The sequence below is a fragment of the Poecilia mexicana genome, unplaced genomic scaffold (assembly GCF_051168715.1).
Source record: "Poecilia mexicana isolate PSO_F unplaced genomic scaffold, ASM5116871v1 scaffold_8, whole genome shotgun sequence".
Classification (NCBI taxonomy): Eukaryota; Metazoa; Chordata; class Actinopteri; order Cyprinodontiformes; family Poeciliidae; genus Poecilia; species Poecilia mexicana.
The window spans coordinates 7255602-7277440 of record NW_028263377.1 but is presented as its reverse complement, the minus strand read 5'-3'; the positions used below and the strand labels follow the sequence as shown (position 1 = coordinate 7277440).

The 21839-nt window shown below is 39.5% G+C and overlaps 2 protein-coding genes across 2 annotated transcripts in view; both read right to left on the bottom strand.

Annotated features, from left to right (window-relative positions):
* The window catches only part of smurf2 (SMAD specific E3 ubiquitin protein ligase 2), a 69235-nt gene extending 52599 nt beyond the window's left edge, over positions 1–16636 (bottom strand). The window contains exon 1 of the mRNA XM_088008136.1: positions 15154–16636. Within this exon, the coding sequence (XP_087864262.1) occupies positions 15154–15205 (52 nt within the window). The 5' untranslated portion in view covers positions 15206–16636. The remainder of the gene's footprint in view (positions 1–15153) is intronic.
* Positions 16637–17198: 562 nt separating this feature from the next.
* kpna2 (karyopherin alpha 2 (RAG cohort 1, importin alpha 1)) lies at positions 17199–21819 on the bottom strand. The gene is made up of 11 exons (XM_015012716.2): positions 21717–21819; positions 21378–21489; positions 21154–21294; positions 20433–20521; positions 20008–20276; positions 19813–19907; positions 18795–19058; positions 18471–18704; positions 17742–17924; positions 17513–17662; positions 17199–17432 (listed from the first exon to the last, which is right to left on the bottom strand). The coding sequence occupies exons 2-11, from the start codon at positions 21432–21434 to the stop codon at positions 17343–17345; spliced, it is 1572 nt and encodes a 523-aa protein (XP_014868202.1). The 5' UTR covers positions 21435–21489; positions 21717–21819; the 3' UTR covers positions 17199–17342.
* Between the last annotated feature and the right edge of the window lie 20 nt (positions 21820–21839).

Sequence of the window (21839 nt, the reverse complement as noted above, 5' to 3'; positions counted from 1 at the left end):
ACTAAAAAGTTTAGTTCTGCTACACCAGAACTACATGTCCCCTTTAAAGACAGTATTTGAGCAGAATTTAATTTTGATATATTTTACTTTGCATGTTCTATAATGTCCTTAGATATTGTATTTATATCTTGTTCACTATTTTCTAAGTTTTATTTTGTTCCGTTTTGTTTTTTGTTTGTAATAAAGTTATTGGAAAAAAGAGAAGAAATGGGATTGTCGTATAAATAGTCTTCATCCACTTCAAAATGAGAGCATCAACACAAACATCTAACTACTTGAAGAATTCATAACATAACGCAGCAATGAGCAAAACTTCAGCACAGATGTCGAACTATGTTCAACAGAAAGCTTACAAAACAGCCAAGTATATTAGTTTGTTTGATTTCTTAAGGGAAACCAAGTGCGATAAAAGTTGTCAAAGCTAGCAAAAGAGCTAAAACAAAAAATGGCTCTACTATTAGCGCATTAGCATATTAGCAGGCGTATGCTGCTAATGTTACATAGAAACCCAAATTAAAGGTGTTTGGTTGACATGAAACACTTCAAAGAGGCACTTCGTAGCCAGCACTTTGACATCTATCCAAAGTTAAAATTCTTGCCGTCAATTATAAATCTTTGACTTTTGGATGGATGATAAATTTATTTCAGTCGAAAATAAAATGGAAAATTCTAACATATGGTTTGTTAAAGAGGAAAGAAAGAGGAAAACAACCATCATTCCCACATCTATTGCAGCTCTGTCAGACACACCGGAACCAGCGTTTCCCAATAAGACTGATAACAGTGTCTGCAGAAGAAGCTGCCCAAGAGGTGAATCATCAGGCACTCCTGTTTCAGCTTTGATCTGCAGGTTAGCTTCATTACCGTCTTCCTGTGAAGCAAACCACAACTTTTATCAACCAGACGGTTACACATAATGAAACTCGCTCTCATAGAGAAACCGATATTCAAGTGGATGAGTAACAACCGCCATGTGCGGCGGTGGTGGGGGGGTGGGAGGTTACAGTGCATTTAATCTCTGTTTTTCTTTTCTTTTTTTTAACAATCCTGTTGTGGATTTGCTCCATTTGAGCAGAGCTTCCATTTGAAATGCGATCTTGTGCGAATCCAAACATACAGCTGTTGGCGTCTTGTGTTTGCATAAACGACCCCTCAGTCGGCAACACGGCAGACTGGAGGACCTTCCATATGTTATGCAGAGTTAACCCTGAAAGAATATAGTTAGATGCAGAGCCTGAGCACATCCCTGTTTGCTGATTCATACTCGCAAAATGTTGTTCTTTTCCTTAAACAATCTAAAAAGTGCATCATGCTCTTGTAACCAGCCACCTAAATCGATACTTTGAAAAAGCTGCAGGAGATCTAAAGACAGACAATTTTCCCCCATTGTTCCTTGCAAAATGGCTTCATGTCTATCAGGTTTTAGGAAGAAGCCATCGGCTCAGTCTAATAAATGGATGTAGTTTGATCAAACTGTTCCGCTGTAGAGCCAGATGCATGTTTGTAGCTTGTTTGTTCTTATGAAAGGCAAGTCTGCGCTCAGTCTGATGCGTTCCAGATTTAGTTCCATCCTCACGGCATGGTGCTGCCACCACCGTGTTTCGCGTAAAGGCACCTGGCTGGATTTTATTTGGTGGCGTCAGAGTAGAATGAGAAAAATTCAAAGACATGTCACATTTTCAGAAACGCATGTCATTTCTTTTTCCGCTTCAGAGTTCTGTACTAATAAGTGATAGTTTGTGGTGGTAATGTCACAAGAAAGGAAAAGATGTCAAAAAGTATTAGTATTTTGCAAAGAAAGAAAGAAAATGAGTTAGTGGAAATAACCATTTGTGCCCCTTGGTCAGATTTTTTTGTTCAAGAATTAAACTTTTTGTTTTTAACCAGATTAATAATTATTATCGACATCATTTTATGTTGTTAACCACAACACAAAGTATTCGCCTTTTCACAAACAAGCCTTTATAAAAGGTTCGAGCCACGTCTATCCAGAGACCATTTCTGGAAACCCGACTTTATTGCACATAAATCGGCTTTTACTGAACACGTTAAACTCAGCTAAACGTAGTAAGCGGTTCTGAACGCAAGCGACAGAAATCCTGTTCTTCTAATTGGCAGTAAATTTTTAGTTCAAGCGAGACTAAAAGACTTTGGAAGCTGAAAGATTTAATACAGCAAAACACAAAAAATTATTTTTAATGTTGTGGATCTACAAAAAGTATCCTGTCCTACAAATAAAAACTGGGCAACTATTTGCTTGATTTAAGGGTTTTTTTCTTAGCCCATGAAAACTGAACAATTTTGACTGATGTGACAAAAAGTTTGGACACCCTACTCTAGAACAATCAGGACTACACAGAGTGCAACTTCAAATAGGCAGTCATAATCAATTTTGCTGGACGATAAATTGTCCCAGAAATTATTGTGATAAATGATAATATTGTTATTTTGAGACATAGTAAAATGGTTATGGTATGATAATGCCACAGGTTAATTCTCTTCAAATTCTAATGAACATTTAACATTCTGACCCTAAATGAATAAAGAAAACAACAGAAACAATAAATAAAATAAATTAAGAAGTCTCTGTAAATAAAATTTATTTAAAAAAAAAAAAGGAAGCTAGTTGAGACCAAAGCACCAGATTGAAGACTTTAGTCATTGAGTTTTTGGTAGAAAGAGAGAAAAGAGAAAAACTATAAATCATGCTGTCATCTGTTATGCGCTTGATTGATTTACTGCTAATTGCGACAGGTCCAACTTCAAAGGGATTTCTAGTTTAAGAGATGGGACCGAAACGGGGGCAAAGCCGCAGCTGGATTATGCAGACAGTGAACCAGGGAGGATAGAAGTAAAGCCAGGAGCCGAATATCCATTTAGCCGTCAGTGGAAGTTCCCTTCCCTCACATTCACCACTAATCCAATTCTGACCCATTAAAAACCACAGTCAGGTTGACAGAACCGGCCTCTGAAGACGGTCTCACTCAAACCCAACAGAAGGACGATGGACCTTTACATAAAACACACTCTGTCCCTCTGACTGGGGACGAAGCAACATTATTCAGAACCGATATTCAAGGAGGTTACACAGAACTTTGTCTTTTCATTGCAATGAGACACAGATGATGTCTTCTACTTGTAAATTTGGTCCGGTTCAGACGCACAATCAAAGGTTTCTGTCAGGTGTTGAATATGAAGGTTTGTCGCAAGTTAAGGGTTGCTTCTTTGCGGTTAATTATAGTTATTTTGAAATACTTCACATAGGCTTTGGAAATAGAAGCAAGCCTTTTAGAGACTGCACAGCAATGGCGCTCCAAACAGCTTTAATTTATCAGTGCAGACTGAAGGTATTTAACTTAAGTGATTAGTGATTAAATAACAATTAAATGCATTTCTTCATAGATTGTTGCATTTTTAAAAAGGAAAGCACTGATTTGAAAATTTGGGCCGATATCGCCGTTCGATATCAATGCTGCCGTTGTGGTCGATAACCGATATTTACTGATATGATATACAGCCATTCCTCTCCCTTCCAAAAAACAAAACAAAAAAGCAACAAGAAGGAAACAAACACACTGGTTGTTAACATCGGCCCAGTTTAACTAATCAAACAAATTCTTTCAAAAATTATCCGATACCGACGTTGATGCCGATACGTCACAAGAATCAGATTCCTCCAGGAATGGTGCCCAGAATGAGCCCCTCCTTCTGTTGAACTTTTAATGAAAGCAGAAAACAGGTAATGCAGTCTTCCAGTATTCAACAGCAACTAAGGGAAACTTACTGCAACATACATGCATACAACTATCAGGGGACAACAGACAGATATTGTATTTTCTAGCTTTTGGGTACCCCACCCCTTCCTGATGCTCCCCTGGGCAACCACCCAAATTGAAACCGCCGCCCCATGCATCCCTAATTTTTACAGCTTGTTGAATTACTAGATGACCAGAAACCAATCTGTTCTGGAACAATAGCTCGATATACATCACTTTGCAAAAGTTCTCACACTTTTTCTGTCTGGGTACACACCACAAATATTTGACTGGGATTCCATCAAAGACACCATGACAAAGTTAGTGCGTAGTTGAAAAGGATAAAACAAAATAATTAGATCTGTATTGCTACGTCTAAGGTCTCCTTCCAATCAGATGGTTCTGAAATTGTTTCAACAAAGCAGACGTAATGACGCGTTGATGATCTGCTTGGCAGGAAGGGCTGGCCTCCATAAACCACACAAGGCATCCACTCAGCTAGCTCATCGGCTACTGTTTACACAGAGGGACAGGCTAAAGCCGTAAGCCACCCAGCGTTATGACGTTTCTGGCATGTCACTGAGTAACACAAGCGCTACACCTCTCCTTTATGATTAAAAGTGAACTTCAAACGGTGGAACGTTCTGCCAAAGGTGACGTCTGGACAAATGTTCAGGCCAGGGAGCAATCCCTCTGAAGGAGGACCGAGAGTGGAAAGCTTCGTCATCGCCGTGGCGCAGCTGAACCAACACCAAACCCAAACTCCGGCAAGTCAATTAATTGGTGAAACTATTTAAATTGTCGGGAGGCTCTCAGCGGGAGGGAAACCAAATGTTTACCAATTGGGTAATTCTCACGAACATTGTACAACTTACAACAAAAATAAAAATGCATTGTATGCACACAAAAACACACCTTCTTTATAAAATACAATCTAATTTTATCTTTCAATGTAAAATTATAACCTCTATGCATATTTTTAAAGGTATTTTTAGACATTTTAGTCTGACTTTGAAGAAATAAATTCATTACCGTAACACAATTTTGATGAAGAAATATGAAGCCATAAAAACATTTTTCCACTTTTTTTGGACACCATGGACTTCAGTGTCCACAAAGGATAAGGTACCAACAAAGAATAGTCATTAATAACAAAATTTATTATTTTAATGTAAACAATTATTTCATTACCGTAACATGAATACATTTTTAAAATCTATTTTTGTTCTAATTTTGTGTTAAATCATTAAATTGAAAAAACAACACAACCATAATATAAAAGAGTCTGACCATTTCATTGAGGAATTAAAAAGTTCATGTAATTCTTTTATCTAATCTAAATAAATTATCATAAAATGAGCATAGCGGTAATGAAAAAACGTATGTCGGTAATGAATAAGAATGTTTCGGTAATGAACACTTTATAATTACACTAACATTTAACTACACATAAATAATAAAATGGCATGTAACAAAACATACATCTGCAAATTAAACATTTTACCAACGTTGAGCCATGGAAACAAACCCACAACTGACTTTTTTTCATCTCTGCTTATTGCTTGGAATGTAAGGTTGGGCAATTGGACGAATTCATCAATCCTCAGGAATAGTAGGGCTGTAGTGATTCAATAATCTCACGATACAATACAATACACGATATTCTGCTCACGATACCATATATATTGCGATATTCAGCAAACAATACAATTCAATACATTTTTGCAATTTTCTGAAAGATTTTAGAGGGACAGAGTGATTTTGGTGACATTTTGTGACTTAGAGTTGGATTGAATTAATTTAACTGAAAACTGATTAAAAGCACCAACTACACAACACCTGGCTCTAGTTGGACATGGACACAGACTTAAAGTCGACAGCTGGACAAAATGAATCAAAGAAGTGGTGAGAAAACATGTTTCTTTTAATTGAAACAGTACAAACTGTAGCTTACATGCATTTGTGAAGTAAATAAAGTGCACCAAGTACCTGCTCTGAATAGTTTGATACCTTTTTAACCTTGACACTTAACATCTGAAGGAATCACTCTAAGCCTGATGACCTAATCACTCTCCCGGCGAAGCAAGCAATGAGTGAACAAGATGACAGTTGGATGTTACAATACTTGCATTACTATATCGATTTTTTTCTAGGAAAGAAAATATTGATATATATCGCAAAAATCGATATTACACAGACCTGGATAATAGGCTATGTCCTTCACTGGGTGTTTTTTTTATTTATTTTTATTCATTTATTCTTATGTAAGGGTGATTTATTTATTGAGGTGGCTCGGGCATCCTCACCAGATGCCCAAGCCACCTCAACTGGCTCCTCTAAATGTGGAGGAGCAGTGGCTCTACTCTGAGTCCCTCCCAGATGACCAAGCTCCTCACCTTGTCTCTACAGGAGAGCTCTACAGGAGAGCTCAGAGAAAAAACATTTTAGCCTCTTGTAGCTGTGATCTTGTTCTTTTGGTGATGACCCAAATCTCATCCCATAAATGAGGGAAGGGTTGTAGATTGGCCAGTAAATTGAGAGCTTTGTCTTTTGACTCAGCTCTCTCTTCACCAGGGCAGACCAGTGCAACTGAGAAAATGTTGCATATTGCTGAACCATAATGGAAAGCCATTACTGCTTACAATGAAAAGCAGTATATGCTTCACTGTGGACGCTGCACCAATCCACCTGTCAATTTCTCACTCCATTTTCCCATCCATGACTACAGATATACTGGGAACTAAACCTGTAGATCATGACCTGATGAAGCCAACAGGACCACATCATCTGCAAAAAGCAGAGATGCGAAGGCCACCAAAACGGACCCTGTCCACATCTTGGCTGCGTTTAGAAATTCTGTCCATGAAAGTAATGAACAGAATCGATGACAAAGGGCAGCCTTGGCGGAGTCCAACTCTCACCGGAAACCAGCCCGACTAACTGTCAGCCCCTACAGGGCTCCCTGAAGGACATGGTTGAACACCTTTTCCAAGTTCACAATACGCATGTAGATTGATTGGGCGAACTTCCACGGACCCTCCAGGACCTGCTGAGGGTGTAGAGCTGGTCTAGTGTTCCACGACCAAGACAAAAACCTGCTCTTCCTGAAGCTTAGATTCGACTAATCCAGAACCACAGAATAGACATTACCAGGGAGGCCTAAGAACCCTCTGTAGTTGGAGCATACTCTGTAGGTGGACCACCCCCCCGGGCTGCCAGTCCAGGAGAACTGCCCCCAGTATACATCTTCTTTCACTCATTCACCTTCCAAGTAAAATTTTGATAGCGGAATATCCTTAACTGAATCGAAAAACCATCAAATTGGATCATGAGTTGAAATGGGTCCCTCTGAATCTAAGCATTTTTGGAAATTTTAATTGATATCCAGCACTACTTCCTTTTGCCCTTCACATTAGGTAATTAATATTTGTTGCCATAAAATAGTATAACCATTTTTCATAAGTAGGAAGTAAATAAAAAACTGCTGTAATTGTGTAAAAAAAACAATAAGAAGGAGTATTAAAGTTTAAATGCACTATGTATTTATCTATGTTTTCATTTCAAAAAGACACTGTTCATCACCGTAATCTTGTTTTTCATTACCACAACAGGTCTAAAATTACGCGGTAATGAAAGTTGTGCATTACGGTAATGAGTGACAATCGCATGAGATAGCTTAAAATGGTAGCATGCCATGGTGAGTCAGCTAAAATTTTTTCACCTACAATACAAATTCCCTGATATCTTCTCTACAGAAAAATATCTAATCATTTACTTTTTAAGCACATGAGGTAATGCACATTACGGTAATGATCGCCTATGGTGTGCGAATAGGCGTATGCAAGGAGAAACATAACAATTATCATAATCAAAATATGTCAAACAATCTTATTTTTTAGCCATATTTTGTCTTCTCTTCTTTGTGGTACATTATGGGTCAAAATAACTCAATTTTAAAAAATTCTATAAATTTAACAGGACTTCGAACAAGGTGCTACGGTAATGAGTTTTGCACCTCTGGACACTCACTTTTATTAAAATATATTTTATTATTTAATAGGAAATCATTAGATATTACAATATTGAGCTAGTTTACATTATTTTACACAAGTTGGTAGTATTTTTTTATAAACCAGCTTGAATAATTACAATGATAAATTGAGGTGAAAGCATTTTTTTTTACTGTGGACGCATTACGGTAATGAATTTCTGACTCTAAAATTAGTTAAAAAACATTTAAAAAAATATTTTGGTAACTAACAATTAACTGTGCCAAATATTAGAAATGATGATTGTTCAAATAAAAGTGAATTATTTTTAATTTTCATGAGTATGACTTTAAAATCTTCTTAGACATTCAAATGACTGGGTTCGTGAGAATCACCCAATTATGCTCCATAACAGCTTCAGCTTCCCACTGTCATTTTTTCAACTCCCCCTCATCGCTCGAGATCATTTTGTTTACTTTCGCATGTTTTTTCTCAAAGCAAAAGAAAAAAAGAAAATGGAGGAAACGTTGCCCTTAAAATGCATCTCCACACTGAGGCCCCTCTCACCACATGTAGCTAATCACGGCGTATTTACGACGTATCCTGTCTGAACACCCAGATGAACTCAAATCACTTCCATACAGCCACTCTGTTAAAAAAGAAAAAAACACTCAGCTCTGACTGAGACCACATGAATGCACCCAGAGCAAAGGCAGACCACATTAAAACTTCCTTGATCGTCAGGTCCTGTGCCTCTACAGAAAGCCCCCCCGTTGCCTCCCAACCTTCAATGCCCAGCTGCAGGGAAATCTTCTTCAATTAACCAACAAAGATCCAAAGACAACCCCCCTCATCTGTGGACTACAGTCAGACTAAGAAGCACACAAAAAAGGAGAGACCTCGAGCCTTTTCAGGCCACACCACACAGTGGGGCCAGTGTGAAACCCCAAGAGCCTTTGTTGCATCATTAAAACAAGTCTGTTCTCTTCTCAGGCGGCATCTGTGCCCATTCAACTGTCAGTCATCTAACAGACAGGACCCCCTTTTTTTTTTTAAAGCGAGGTTTTCCTCCAAACATAACAGCACTGGCAACCTCCAGTTTTGCAGAAACAGCTGCAGCATCATCGACTGCTAATCGTCGGCAATTAAACGTGGGGAGAAAAAAAGAAGCATGACAGACTGGAGAGTGGAGACAGGGTTTCTGCAGGTTTCACCAACTCAATTTAAGACATTTTAAGACCCTTTTCAAGACCATAATGATGAAAGGAAAGAAAATTGCACAATTTATATAGTAGTGCCAGGTTTTGTTGCCCAGAATGCACGTAGTATCGTACGGGTTTGCAACAGAAATGACCCAACTGGCAAAAAAGCTACTTCTGTTTTTTGCGAGCTGGCTGACTAGATCAATTAGAACAATGATCAATACTAATTGCCCCTATTAATGGTAGAGCAGCTGGCTCTGGAGCAGTAGATATTTAGCTTGTTGGCTAACTACTACTACTTGCTAGCCAGCTAGCAAGGGTTTATTAGTTGTTGAGTCTGGACAATATGGCTGAAAAACGTATTTAAGCGTTTCATATCAGTCGATAATGATATTATGTATTGCAATACATATTGTTACTGATTTATTGCCCAGCCCTGTTAGCAGCTAGTTAGCGGTAGCCTCAAATATCTTCCAGTCACAGAACATAATGAAGATGTTTGCCTGACAGAAAAGTTTATTGAGAATGAACAAGTAAATAGCTCTGCTACAACAAAAATTTAAGACCAAACTTAACTTTTAAAATAAATTTAAGACATTTCTTAAGACCTTAATTTTAGATGCATAAATGTAAGACTTTTTAAGATGCTCTTTAGGAGTGCGTAGGAACTCAGTCGGTACGGGTGGGAGGTGAAATATTGAAATGTGCTTCAGCCTGAGGGGGGAAGACGCTTACAGTCGGAAAGAACAGGAGGGAAGAGGAAGAGGTGGGAATGTGAGTAGAGACTTTTAGGGAATCCCACTGAGATAGCTCTCTCCGCCAATCCGCATCGGGCCAAAGAATTCAGACGAGCAAACCATATGCTCGACGAGTCACACGTGAAACCCCCGGACGGAGCAACAATAGACGTTGAGAATGTGGAGCTGAACAGCAAAAAAACAAAAAAAAAAAAAAAAAAAAAGTCTCTACACTTCAGATTCTTTTTGTTTTTTCATTGCAAAATCCTAATCCCATCCGAAGGAAGACGCTCTGTGTGGCTTTGCCTCCAGTGATGTCATCCCATTTGAAGCTGTACAGAAAGCACACCTCCACGCCCCCAACTCAATTACTACACTCCAAGAGCCAGAGGAGAATTTATGAATGATCACACAAAGCAATGAGCCGTGCTTTCATGGTGTAATTTATGCCCCAGACGGCGGAGCATGTAATGCTATTAGCTCTGTTTACATGTGACATAACATAGAAGTGATCAGCTGTACGGCAGCAGAGGAAAAAGAGGAGGAGGAGGAGGGGGACGAGTCGCCCTCCAAAGTCTTGGTTTTAGAAGCTTTTTTTTTGTTTTAAGTTTAGAAGCTGGCAAACATCTGGAACATCTGGTTCAAATGGACGCCTACGAGGCAAACAGCTATAGGAGCTGCTTCAGATGTAGCGACGCGTCGTTCGCTGAGGAGACGCTAATAAGCAGCTACGTGTCAGGATCCAAAAAATGAGAAAACCCAGAAGTCGTGTTGCAGAGGCGCATTCGACAGACGAGCCTCGCCTCAGCATGGACAACCGCGGTGTCGAGGTTCTGTCACACCGACCCTGTACGGTTCAAAGGAACCTAATTGAGACCCAAGAGAAAACGCAAGAGTGAGTAAGCCCGTCCCAATAAGCAATTAATCAATACATCGCATGATAAACTGAAACAAGTGAGATAGTTTACATCTGGACAACAGTTGTTAAAGAGATGCTCCAGTTTAATATTATTGAAAAGTCTGCATCCTGAGAGACACTGCAAACATTTGACACCCAATTCGAAGTAGTTTGCACTTCCTGCTACTTTTGCCTGTTTTCCTGGTCTAAGCTGACTGATTACTATTATCTTCTGAAATGTAATTTTGACCACTGAAACTTCATAATCCATTTTAATTATTGTTGTTTACTTTGGATTATTTAACCTGTTTTCCAGTTTCAGTGTTAAATCTTCAGAAATTCAATTTAGTTCAATTTTGAGAGGGTATTGCATTAATATGCCATTCTTATTATTACAGTTGAAAATGATCTCAAAATGACAATATTGTCATTTATCACAATCATTTCTGGGATAATTTAACACCCAGCAACATTTGTCATGGTGACAGGCCACAGAAGAACAATACATGCGAGCGAATGAGAATGATCCGGACGTGCAGCTGTTCCTGAAGCGAGGGTTTTTAAGGTGCTGTGCTGGGTTACTCAGCATCAAAAGGAGAGCTGGTCTGCAGGCTCCTGCCATTTTTCACAGCATTCACATTCCCAGCATTCCAGCAGGAGAGAACTGCAGGTCAACCAGGGCAGCACTGAAATGAATTCATGACAAAACGCTCTGGTTCTGAATATTTTTCAAGTAAGAAAGATATGAAGGTGATGTGTCCAGAACACCTATCACTGAGAGGGTAAATATTAAGGCCTGAGAATTAGGACTGTGCTATAATGGGAAAATATGAAGCTACGATAAGTAGGCCTGTCGGGATAACAAATTTTGCTAGATGATAAATTGTCCCAAAAGTTACGGAGATATACGATAATATTGCCCAATTTTCTTCATTTTCTGAGATCAGCCAATACTTCCATGTGAAGCCGATCTTATCGGCAAAGGTCTAAAAATCAGCCGCTGTCCTCTTCTGCTCCGGTTTGACTGACAGACCGTCCCACCAGATCATGTCAGTGGCTACTGTTGCAAAGTTAGCGACTTTCTTGCAGAACTTAGCGACATTTCAGACAAAAGAAATCAGTATCGGCCAAAATCGGAATCGGCAGGTCAGGCTTTTTACAGATCGTAATCGGCCAGAAAACTGCAATCGGTGCACCCTACTTATCGTCCATAACAGAAATACTAACCTATCGATATCGGCCCAAATTTTCCATATTGGTGCATCCCTTATGGTCTTATGTGGTTATGAGAATTCAATATAATTACATTTTGTATAATATTTGTGCCTAGAAAAACATCTTTACAAGAGAGTCCAATTTCAGATCAAACTTTTTAGGATCCATAAAGTGCTTAAGAAGCCATTTAAAAAGTAAACTGCTTCTTTGAGAACAATAGAGAGCAATATTTTTGGTAGATAACAGGAAGGCTGAAAGACGTACAGCAAAGCTGACTCTCAACCTCTCTCTGTCTTGGAACATGTTGGGAGTTTTTATTCTCTAAAGTAAACCCTTGCAGTGTTTTGCAGTGCCCCTAAGTTATGCGTGAAAATTCTCAGTAACGAACACGGAACAACCACAAACACGGTCGAAAGCTTGCCGTCCTTGACCATGTTAACTAAAACTACCCAAAGTTTCTGCTTTTTATCAGACAGAAACCGCAGCAGGGTTGAACATTCATTTTGCCCCCCCTCTCGTCCTGGTGGAAGCAGACAGCCCCTTTAAAAGGCATTTAGGTCACGACCTGGCTGTAGATCAAATAAAGGGCAGCTGTGTGACCCCCGTCCCAGTCAAAACACCAAACTGCTTTCATGTAAACCCTTATTTTTCTCCTCTCCTTCTTTTCCCTGTTTGTTTGAAAAAGGCACAAACCAAGTGGTTTAGAGAGAGCGGGGGAGAGAGAGCAGCACAGCATAATGCGGCTGCAGAGGGATCACATGTTAATGTTTCACAATGAATCATAACGCAGAGGTGAGAGCGGGCCACTGGTTCAGGCGGGACTGCTGATCTAATAATAATAACAATAATAATACAGTTTAACACTGACCTGCTTCCTCTACAATAACAAACACAGTCACCAGCTCCACTTCCACGGATGTAGTTGCACTTGCGATTTATTCTACTTCAGTTTTATAAATCAAAAGAAAAAAAAAAAGAAACTCAAATTTATGCAGCCACAGCAATCTGCAAAGCACGTTGTCTTGGTTTCAAAAACTGTCATATTCTATGAATACGAAAACATTTGCAAAGGAGTAACAGCATAAATTTCAGGTCATATGGCGCCATGGATGTCCACAATCATGGACAGAAGATTTGCAATTTCTTCCCCAACGTAAAATCAATGTGGAATGCACCGATATGAAAATCTGGGCTGCCATCAGCAGTGACCGATATTTAGTCGTATTGCAAATTTATATAGATCTCCCAATCCTTCTGACACTCTGAAAAAACAAATATCACATGGCCGCCCTACATTCCCTCCCCAGAAACACATACATAAAGGGAAACAAGATGGAAACAAACATCGCTTACCGATACCAGCCCAGTTTTACTCATGGCATCCATCCTGATTTATCAAAAGTTAACCAATGCAGATAAAAAGGCTGATATATCGCGACTCTCTAAAATCAAGTCTCGTATAATTTTCAAAACTGTGAAAATTATACGAGTCTGGAGTTATTTGGTGTAAAATATATGATGTGTCAAATTATAGAAGCACTGTTAAAATATAAGATCAGGCACCTGTCTGCCCTCGACTTATGCTGGTTGTTTGTCTTTATTTTTGTTACTGAAACAAATTTCATTGTCCTTCTGTATGATGACAATAAAAGATGATTCAGCATTTTTGACTGACAACTGCCCTGCAGGTTTGAGGAAATATTTTACTGACTTGCACTCATTAGCCTGTAGGGGGCAGAGTACATCAACACTATCAAACGAAGTGGCTTTTATACAAGTAGATCTAAATCAAACCATATACACAAGGAAGCAGCTTTCAAATTGCTGCCTGCTGTAGTGAATACTTTTATGTGTTACTGAATTAGGATTGGATTCCAATCAAAACAGATAAAAGTACATCTTAATTGCAGAATTGTTTTTTTAATGATGCAATGCATTTTTGTTTCAAAGCAGGATATTCTCCGTCACTGATTATAGTATTTTTTTTAAAGTTCCACATTTTACAGATGTTTTTTTACTGCATCCTAGGTGTATAAAGGAGCCTTATCAAAGGTGCTTTCTCCTGGACTATAACCAACAAAACTAACATCAAACTCATCAACCCTGTTGTTTTGTATGCACAAATATGCAGGCACATTTTGTGCATTTTTAAATTTTCTTACTCTTTCGAGTTTTTAAAAATTGGGATATGCAATTTTTTAATAACTATTCTGTATTTTTCTATGCTGTAAATTTGCCCTTACTGTACTCAAATATGGTATTCTTCTATTTTTAAATTTTCGTGTAAACCTACATGCTTCATAACTGACATCTTTATCTTAAGCACTGAAAATGGTAGCTCTTTCATAATAATAATAATACTATTTATTTATTTTTTATTTTTAACTGACCAATTGCCTTTGATTCCGATCACAACTTTTCAATGTATATTCAGGTTTAAAAAAAATAATAATACAGCTTTTGAAACCCACACAGACATCAATATTGACATAAATCAAAATGTATTTTAATGCTCTTCCACATCAAATCGTTTCCTTTGAGAAACAATTATCTAGAAAATGTTCCTAAAACATCTACTGTTATGCAGGAAAGGGTTAATAATAACCTGCTTTAACTAGGAAAACAAACAAAGGAGCCAGCTGCCTGTCTGAAGACAGTTAAGGGCCACTGCACACTGTTTAGAGCCAGTTATAAACTCTCGTGACCTGTGGAGCTGTTTGTTGTCTAAACCGAGCCTTGTTCTGGCAGAAAGGCTTGGTTAGAGCTAACTGGCTAGGCTAACCCAAGCTAGTCAACTTTAAATGGGAAGCCGTCCGTCTGTCAAGCAGAGCGGTGCCACAGTTGGAAGGCACACATGTGTTTAAGTATCTGGAAATGCAATACATCACGTGCTCTTTTTTTCTTAATGTGCTCATCTTTTTTTTCCACTCCTCATTAAGCCCAAAGTAGAGATAAAATAGGCAGAACAAAACCATTGCATCGCATTGCACTGCACCGAGCAGCGCAACCCCGGGAACCCTGTTATGTCTGGTGGAGGTGGATACTGGCGACAATCGCAGGGCTCAGACTATTTCCAAGAACAATAATATCAAAATGCAGCGCTCGCTCGTGCTCTGTCTCGCCTGTTCCCGCATTTAAGCCAGCAACGTGAAATAAATTCATAATTAAATTAACGTGGAGCTCTTGTAGAAAGAGTCGCAACAACAAGACGGGAGAGCCCTCTTGAGGTTTAATGAACCTCTCCGCCAGTTTTAGACATGGCCCATGGGAACTGTTCACCTCCAGCAAATACACCCAGCCTCCCCTAGCTAAGTGTGTGGGAATATATTTGGGGATTTAAAAAGCGTTGTTGGCTACCTGTTAATCTCAGTTTGACGGGGCCATTCCGCCGGACTCCTTGGTTAGACATCTCCTCTTGATCCGAGCCTTCACTGCGCCTACTAAAAACGTGTCGTTGGATGTAGAAAAAAATAATAATAATAAGGTTTAATGAACCTCTCCGCCAGTTTTACACAATAATGGAGTCAAAGCATTGTAGCCCGGATGTGGACAGAACTGCCATAGCGACCGCTCATAAATGCCAAAAATTAAAAAAAGAAAGAGGGGAGAAAAGAGGGAAGAACGTAAATATAAAAAGCGCTGCAGCTGACTGCTTTAACTGAAAAAAAGAAAAAGAAAAAAATGAAAAATGTCTCCTCCGGTGCTGGAAAGTGAGGGGGACGCGGTGCTGTAACGCGGTGTTTATCTTCACATCTTCGGAGAGAGCCTGTGTGACTGGCCCGGGCTCCTCTCAGCTCCTCCACGGCTGAAGTGCGGAGCCTCCGGGGTAGGTCCCGCTTCCAGAGCTGACCGGTGACGACAGCACTCTCAGGGGGAGAGACAGGCATTTCTTCAGCATGTGGCGCTGAACCGTGACTCACACACAGGGGTCACTGTGCGCTTGTGCGGCGACGGTGAGCTACACCTACTTACCTTCAAACAAATCTGTCATCTTAAAAATACATAAATACCAAATGAATAATTTTCGGTTTTACCAATGAAAACGCGCAATTGCATTTCCAGACACATCAAAAAAAAAAAAAGTCCAGAGGAACCACTTTTCATTCAGAAGTCACCTAATTTCTAAATATTGTAGAGTCCACTTTGGCGGAAGTTAACCACATATTTCAGTGAAGCACGGAGATGGCAGCATCATGCTGTGCGGATGCGTTTCTTCCCAGGGGTAGGGAAAAGTTTCTAAATTAATATGAAGATTGGTTGATTTAATAATCGGATAGCTCTTCTTTTCAAATCTTGTTAGTAATTTGCTAAAGAGTTGAGACTGGCACAGAGGTCCAACTTCCAGATGACGCACCCCAGAGCACCAGATCTTTTGTCACAGGGGCCAAACTTGACAGCACTCATCTGCCACACAAAATGAAAATGAAGAAAATAATCTTGTGAGTTTTGCTGCTGCATGTGCTGATGGATCAAGTTCGTACCAATCTTGAATTTTGGGCACAGAACACATGGAGTCATTCCAAAGGCCAGATCTAAACCAAACAAAGAGACTGTTGTCTTAAATTCATATTCACAGATTTTCTCCATCCTTTCATCTTGCATGTTTCTTTTAACTGGAAGTAATGAGCATTTTTTGTGTTTGAAACACTACTAGAGCATGCCAAAAAATTGTTTGCATGGATTTGTTTTGCCAACATTTACTCTGAATATTCTGTACATTACTACAATGTAAAAGTATTTACTTTTACATTGTTTTCCTTTGAGATGCCCATCTCAAAGGAAAGTTGTGAAGGTAGATATTGAACCTGAGACTGAAAGCTGGGAACTCAGATAATGCAGCTTTAAACAAACATGGAAGCTTTTCCACCTCCAATTAGAATAAACTTTTATCTGGTTCATTTCTGTCAATTGAGAAACCACAAAAAAAAAGAAGTAATGGACCAAAATTATTTTGGTCCAATTTCTAGTGAAAGGCAAAAACTGACTTACAGGCAACTTTTCAGAAATGAGTTTAAGTCAAATGATGAACTAGTTCCACTGAGATTTCACAAATACATTTTTCTCATGTTATTAATGCAATAATCTGCCAATACTTTATCAATATTAAGAAATTGATTTAAACACCTTTCTGAAAAGTTACTCATTTGTCTTATTTCAAGTGCACTAATATATTTACACTAGAAACTAGACCAGAAATACACAGTAAGGTTGTTTTTTTGTGAAAAAAAACAAAAACCTTACCGTGCAACAAGGGATGGAAGTTAATGACATGTCAAATGTGTAAAAATGTTTCACACATTTCTAAAATTTGTTGCAAGATGAAGTCTTTGACTAAACCTGGTCAGTATTTAAAGTTTAATGCAGTTTATAAAAGTAAGACAAAAAGAGTGAACACTGGCAAACATGATCCAACAGCTTTATTTACACATTTGTTCTGTTGTAAAAGGAGTATGTACAATACATACAAATATCAGCAAATGTAACATGAACACAGGACAGACCGTAGCAGTGGGAGGTTACAGTACAGAGTGAAAGCAACAAGTCGTTTAAAAATTAAACGTGCTCTGGTTTTCACTGATCTGGAATGCGTAACCGTCATCAGTAGCTTCAGGGATCACACACTGCACCTCCTCTTCCTTCAACGAAAGCAGACGGGAACACGTCACACACGGTTTAACACGTCAGGCTAGGCTAATGGTCGAACATCTCTACCCACCTCTTCAGAGAAGTACTTCTCAATCAGGTTGAGTGCGGCTTTGTAGATCGATTCGTTCTCGTGAGCCTGCAACGCCTCTATCTTGTCCAGGCCACCGCACTCCTCGATCATCAGACTCAGTTTGTCCGACTCTCCGATTTTATCTCCGGCCTGACATGGGGGAAATTTGAAACGTGAAAAGCTGCACAGAAAGCCGTGGCGTTCATGCGTCTTGGTCTCAACATCTCACCATGAAGATGTTGGTGATGGCGTCCAGAATGACGAGGACGATTTTGCTGTCCTTGGAGGAAAGCAGATTCAGAAGCGGCTCAAGAACGTTGGCTTGGACGAGGTAGACCACCTGCTGAACAGTGCCCCCGCTGGTGAAGTTGGTTACTGCCCACACTGCCTCTTTCTGGGTTTTGTAGTCACCCTGCAGAGACGGCGGAAATTAAACATTTTCACCCTCACCTCAAACAAATTTTTTACCAAACTGGTTCTCAATGAACGTTTCAAAAGCACCAAACTAAATAATTTGATCTGAAAGATAAGAAATTTCCACTTTGTGCATTGAAGAGTTTTCAGATTTTATTCAGTTTACAACCGATTCTGACTGATTGATTAATCTAGTTGCATATTGCCGTCTTTGACCGAGAACCAGGGTTATAGTAGTTTTAGGTTTTTCATAATAGTTGAGTTTTATTTCGACTGTCTACTTCAGATTGTTTGAATTAGTTTTTGGAGTGGGTTTGCTAGTTTTTATTAGTTTAATATGGTTCATTTCAATAGACTTGTAAATAGATTCATAAACACAAAAATTAAAGATGCATCTAGAATTTCAGTAGGTTTTAGATAAACACACAATGTCCTGTAGTTCGTAGTTATTTTTTCCCCCAGTAATTACCATTTTTATCCAAAATGCTTTCAACTTCAGTTTGTTAGTTTTAGTTGAACCACGATAACTGTGCCCAGAACGTACCCGCACGAGCATGTCGACCATGTAGGGAACAAGGCCTGCATTGATGACTTCCTGGATCTGGGTGTCCTTCCCTGCCGTGATGTTGGACAGAGTCCAGGCTGCCTCTTTCTGGATGTTGGCCTTTTTGTGGCGCAGCAGGTTCGGGAACATGGACAACGCGCTGGCGTCAAGAACAGCCTGAGTCTGCTCGTCTGTGCCGGTCACGATGTTACCCAGAGCACGGAGCGCTGGAGTCTGACAGGACAAAAAGTGGATTATTTAAGAGCCGGGAGAAACGTGGTAGCTGTGGAGAATAGGGCAAGTTTTGTGAAGTTTGGCACGTACAACTACAGCCAGTTCTTGGAAGCCGAGCAGCTTCACCAGGCGAGGAATCACGCCGGTTTCAACCACCATCTCAATGCGGTCATTGGAGCCGTCCGTCAGGTAGGAAACAGCCCAGCACGCGTCGGCCAACACCTCCAGGTCGTCTTGGTGCAGCAGGCGGATGAGGGCGGGTAGAATCTGCTGGATGGCGTGCACAGGAGGGGACGGGTTCTTGTTGCGGCAGAGGTTGGACAGGGTCCAGGTCACGTTTCTAAGATAGCCGGGCTGTGAAGAGATCAAGAGGGGAAAGGAATTTAAAAAAAAAAAAACAGAAGGCAGATGTCAGTTTGGCATGGAGAAATGAAGATTTAATTAGATAAGGACACCACCTAGAGGTGGATGAGGTGAATTACGGATGAAAATCTTACAAAACTGGTTTCAAACATTTGTGCTGCCATCATTTTAAAGATTAAAAAAATAAAAAGTTTGCAGGAGTCATCACTATAGTCAAAGCAAAAGCAGCAGAAGCCTTTTTTGCTACACAAATGTAGCAGAGCAGATTATTTTTGTAAATGTGAACAGAGGGGGGGGGTGAAAGAGGGTTGACCTATCAAGACTTTTTAAAAAATATCCAACATGATAGCAGCACAAGTGACATTTTTACTGCACAAACATTTGGTTGACCTTTAAACCTTCATTGATATCTTCAATACAAAAGCACAAACAGAAAAAATTTTTGCTGCACGACCGTAATCAACGGGACAACAATTTTGTCTGATTTGAAGGAGGAGAGGGGGTGGTTGACCTTTCACCTCTGGAAAGATTTAACATAATATTAACAAAAATGTTAACTGCACAAACGTTCGACACCAATTTAGTAGAATTTTGGTAATGCGGAGGGGAGGGGCTGGTTGACATTTTAACTTTCATTAATATATTCAAAGCAAAAGCTGGAGAAAAAAAATAAAAAATTTGAAAATGTTGGGATGGGCAATGTCACTCATGAATTTGAACAAATTTCAAAGAAAATACTACTCACAGTGAACACAGTGAGGTGAGGGACTGCCAGCAGAGTGAGCAGAGGGGCTACTGCGCCGTGCTTGAGCACCTTGTCTCTAAGAGCCGACCCGTCGCCTGAAGAGAGAAGTAAATAATTATGCACAAGAAAAAACAAAACAAAAAAAAAACAAAACAAAAAAAACAAACAAAACACACACATATTTTTGCTAATTACCAGCGATATTTCCAAGAGCCCAGACTGCCTGCTCGCTGATGTGCTGCTGGGGTGAGGTAACCAAGCTGATGAAGGCAGGGATGGCCCCGCCGTCCACCACGGCCATAGTCTGAGCCGACGTCCCTGAGGCGATGTTGGTCAGCGCCCAGGACGCCTCGAACTGGATCGGAGGGCAGTCAGTGAGGGCAAGGAAGGAGACGAACTTGGGGATGAGGCCGGAGGCGATCATCTGGTCGATGGGAGGGTGTTTGTCACGGGACAGCAGCTTCCTGCACCAGAAACATTGGAGTTAAGAATTTATTATATATATATATATATATATATATATATATATATATATATATATATATATATATATATATATATATATATATAATTAAAAAAAGCTCTGGTTTGCAGCTTTATTTTAATAAATTATGAATTACCGTGCAGCCTGGGTTGCCTGCAGCTGGGACTCGCGACTGTCACTGTTCACTCCAGCAACGATCTCCTCGACGGTCCACTGTCTGAATGCCTGCACAGGTAAGGAAAAAACAGAGGATTAAGAAACAGGAAGTATTCATCCACACACAACATTTTATAAGCAGATATCAGAACAAATACCAAAAAATCCTGCTTGGAGTTGCACATCGTTGGCCTCATGGCATAGTTGCCCAGGTCATACTTGGGTTAAATTGATATATCTACGCAATACTGATCCCCTGAAATTGCTACATCACCCTGCCTGAATATTTGTTAAAGTCCAAAAATAATGTGCAAGTTATCGTCCCCACATTTCAGTCAATGATTATCAAAGCCCATTAAAATTTGACTTAGGAAGTTATGCTAGGAGGCCAACAATATTTTATAACTAAACTGCTACATTTTATAATATATATATATATATATATATATATATATATATATATATATATATATATATATTACCATCAAAATCAGAGTGACGCTTTATAATGCAATTGTGAATTTCACATTGTCGTTTATAATATACCTGATCCCTTCTCTTCGGGACCAAATTAGTGTGAAGAATTACCCCCTTAATTTACTCATTTTAGTCTGGCAGTAATGTAGGACAAAAATAGGACCCAAAAACATTAACTTCATATGAAAACTTAGGCCTTTGGCAAGATATGCTAAAAGGTTCACCTGGCAGTTCTGGTTTCTTTCTTGGAGGGGAGACGTCGCCTCATCCGGGGCAGCGGCCACATTTCTCCTCTTGAACATCTGGTCATCCTTCTTGGCCTTACGAAGCTCGACGTTCACCTCCACTCTCCTGCGTCGGAGCTCCTGCGTTAAATTCAGATAAAGCGTGTAATTATGGATTCAGCATTTTGGTAAACTCTAGCTTTGCTCAGTCGTATAAAACTCACGTTAGCATCTCTGCCTTTGTTCTTGAATTTGTTCAGGCGTGCGACGTTCTCGGACATTTTGTGTGTGTGTGATTAGGGAGTGCAGAGAACAGGTCTTGTAGTGGTGTAATTCCTGTGCAAACAGTTTTATGTCGCTTATTATTTCGCTTGAATAACAAGACCTCGTGCATTTTCTAAGGCACGAGAAAATGTCAAGATAAGAACACACCACGTTCAAATTTTAAATTCAACTACATTTGTCAATTAAGTAAGAAAATAGTAAATACAACGTGAAAAAAACCACAAAGCATATAAAATATTTTAAAATATAAAAATCAGAAGTAGCAGTCGGACACTTACCCAATGCTGGAGCAGAAGCTGTGTAGTTAGAAAATGCCGCACAGACCTTTAAATTCCAGAAAAAAGACCTCTGATTGGGCCATTCGAGTCAAAGCATTCATTCGCCGGTGTTCATTGGTCGTT

What these genes read in the sequence shown, in the direction of transcription:
- kpna2 (XM_015012716.2), bottom strand. Translation starts at nt 21,434, where the DNA reads ATGTCCGAGAACGTCGCACGCCTGAACAAATTCAAGAACAAAGGCAGA. An exon ending in AAAGAAACCAGAACTGCCAG is followed by an intron (nt 20,522 to 21,153) that starts GTGAACCTTTTA and finishes TTACCTGTGCAG; the next exon opens with GCATTCAGACAGTGGACCGT. An exon ending in CCATCACCAACATCTTCATG is followed by an intron (nt 17,663 to 17,741) that starts GTGAGATGTTGA and finishes CCCCCATGTCAG; the next exon opens with GCCGGAGATAAAATCGGAGA.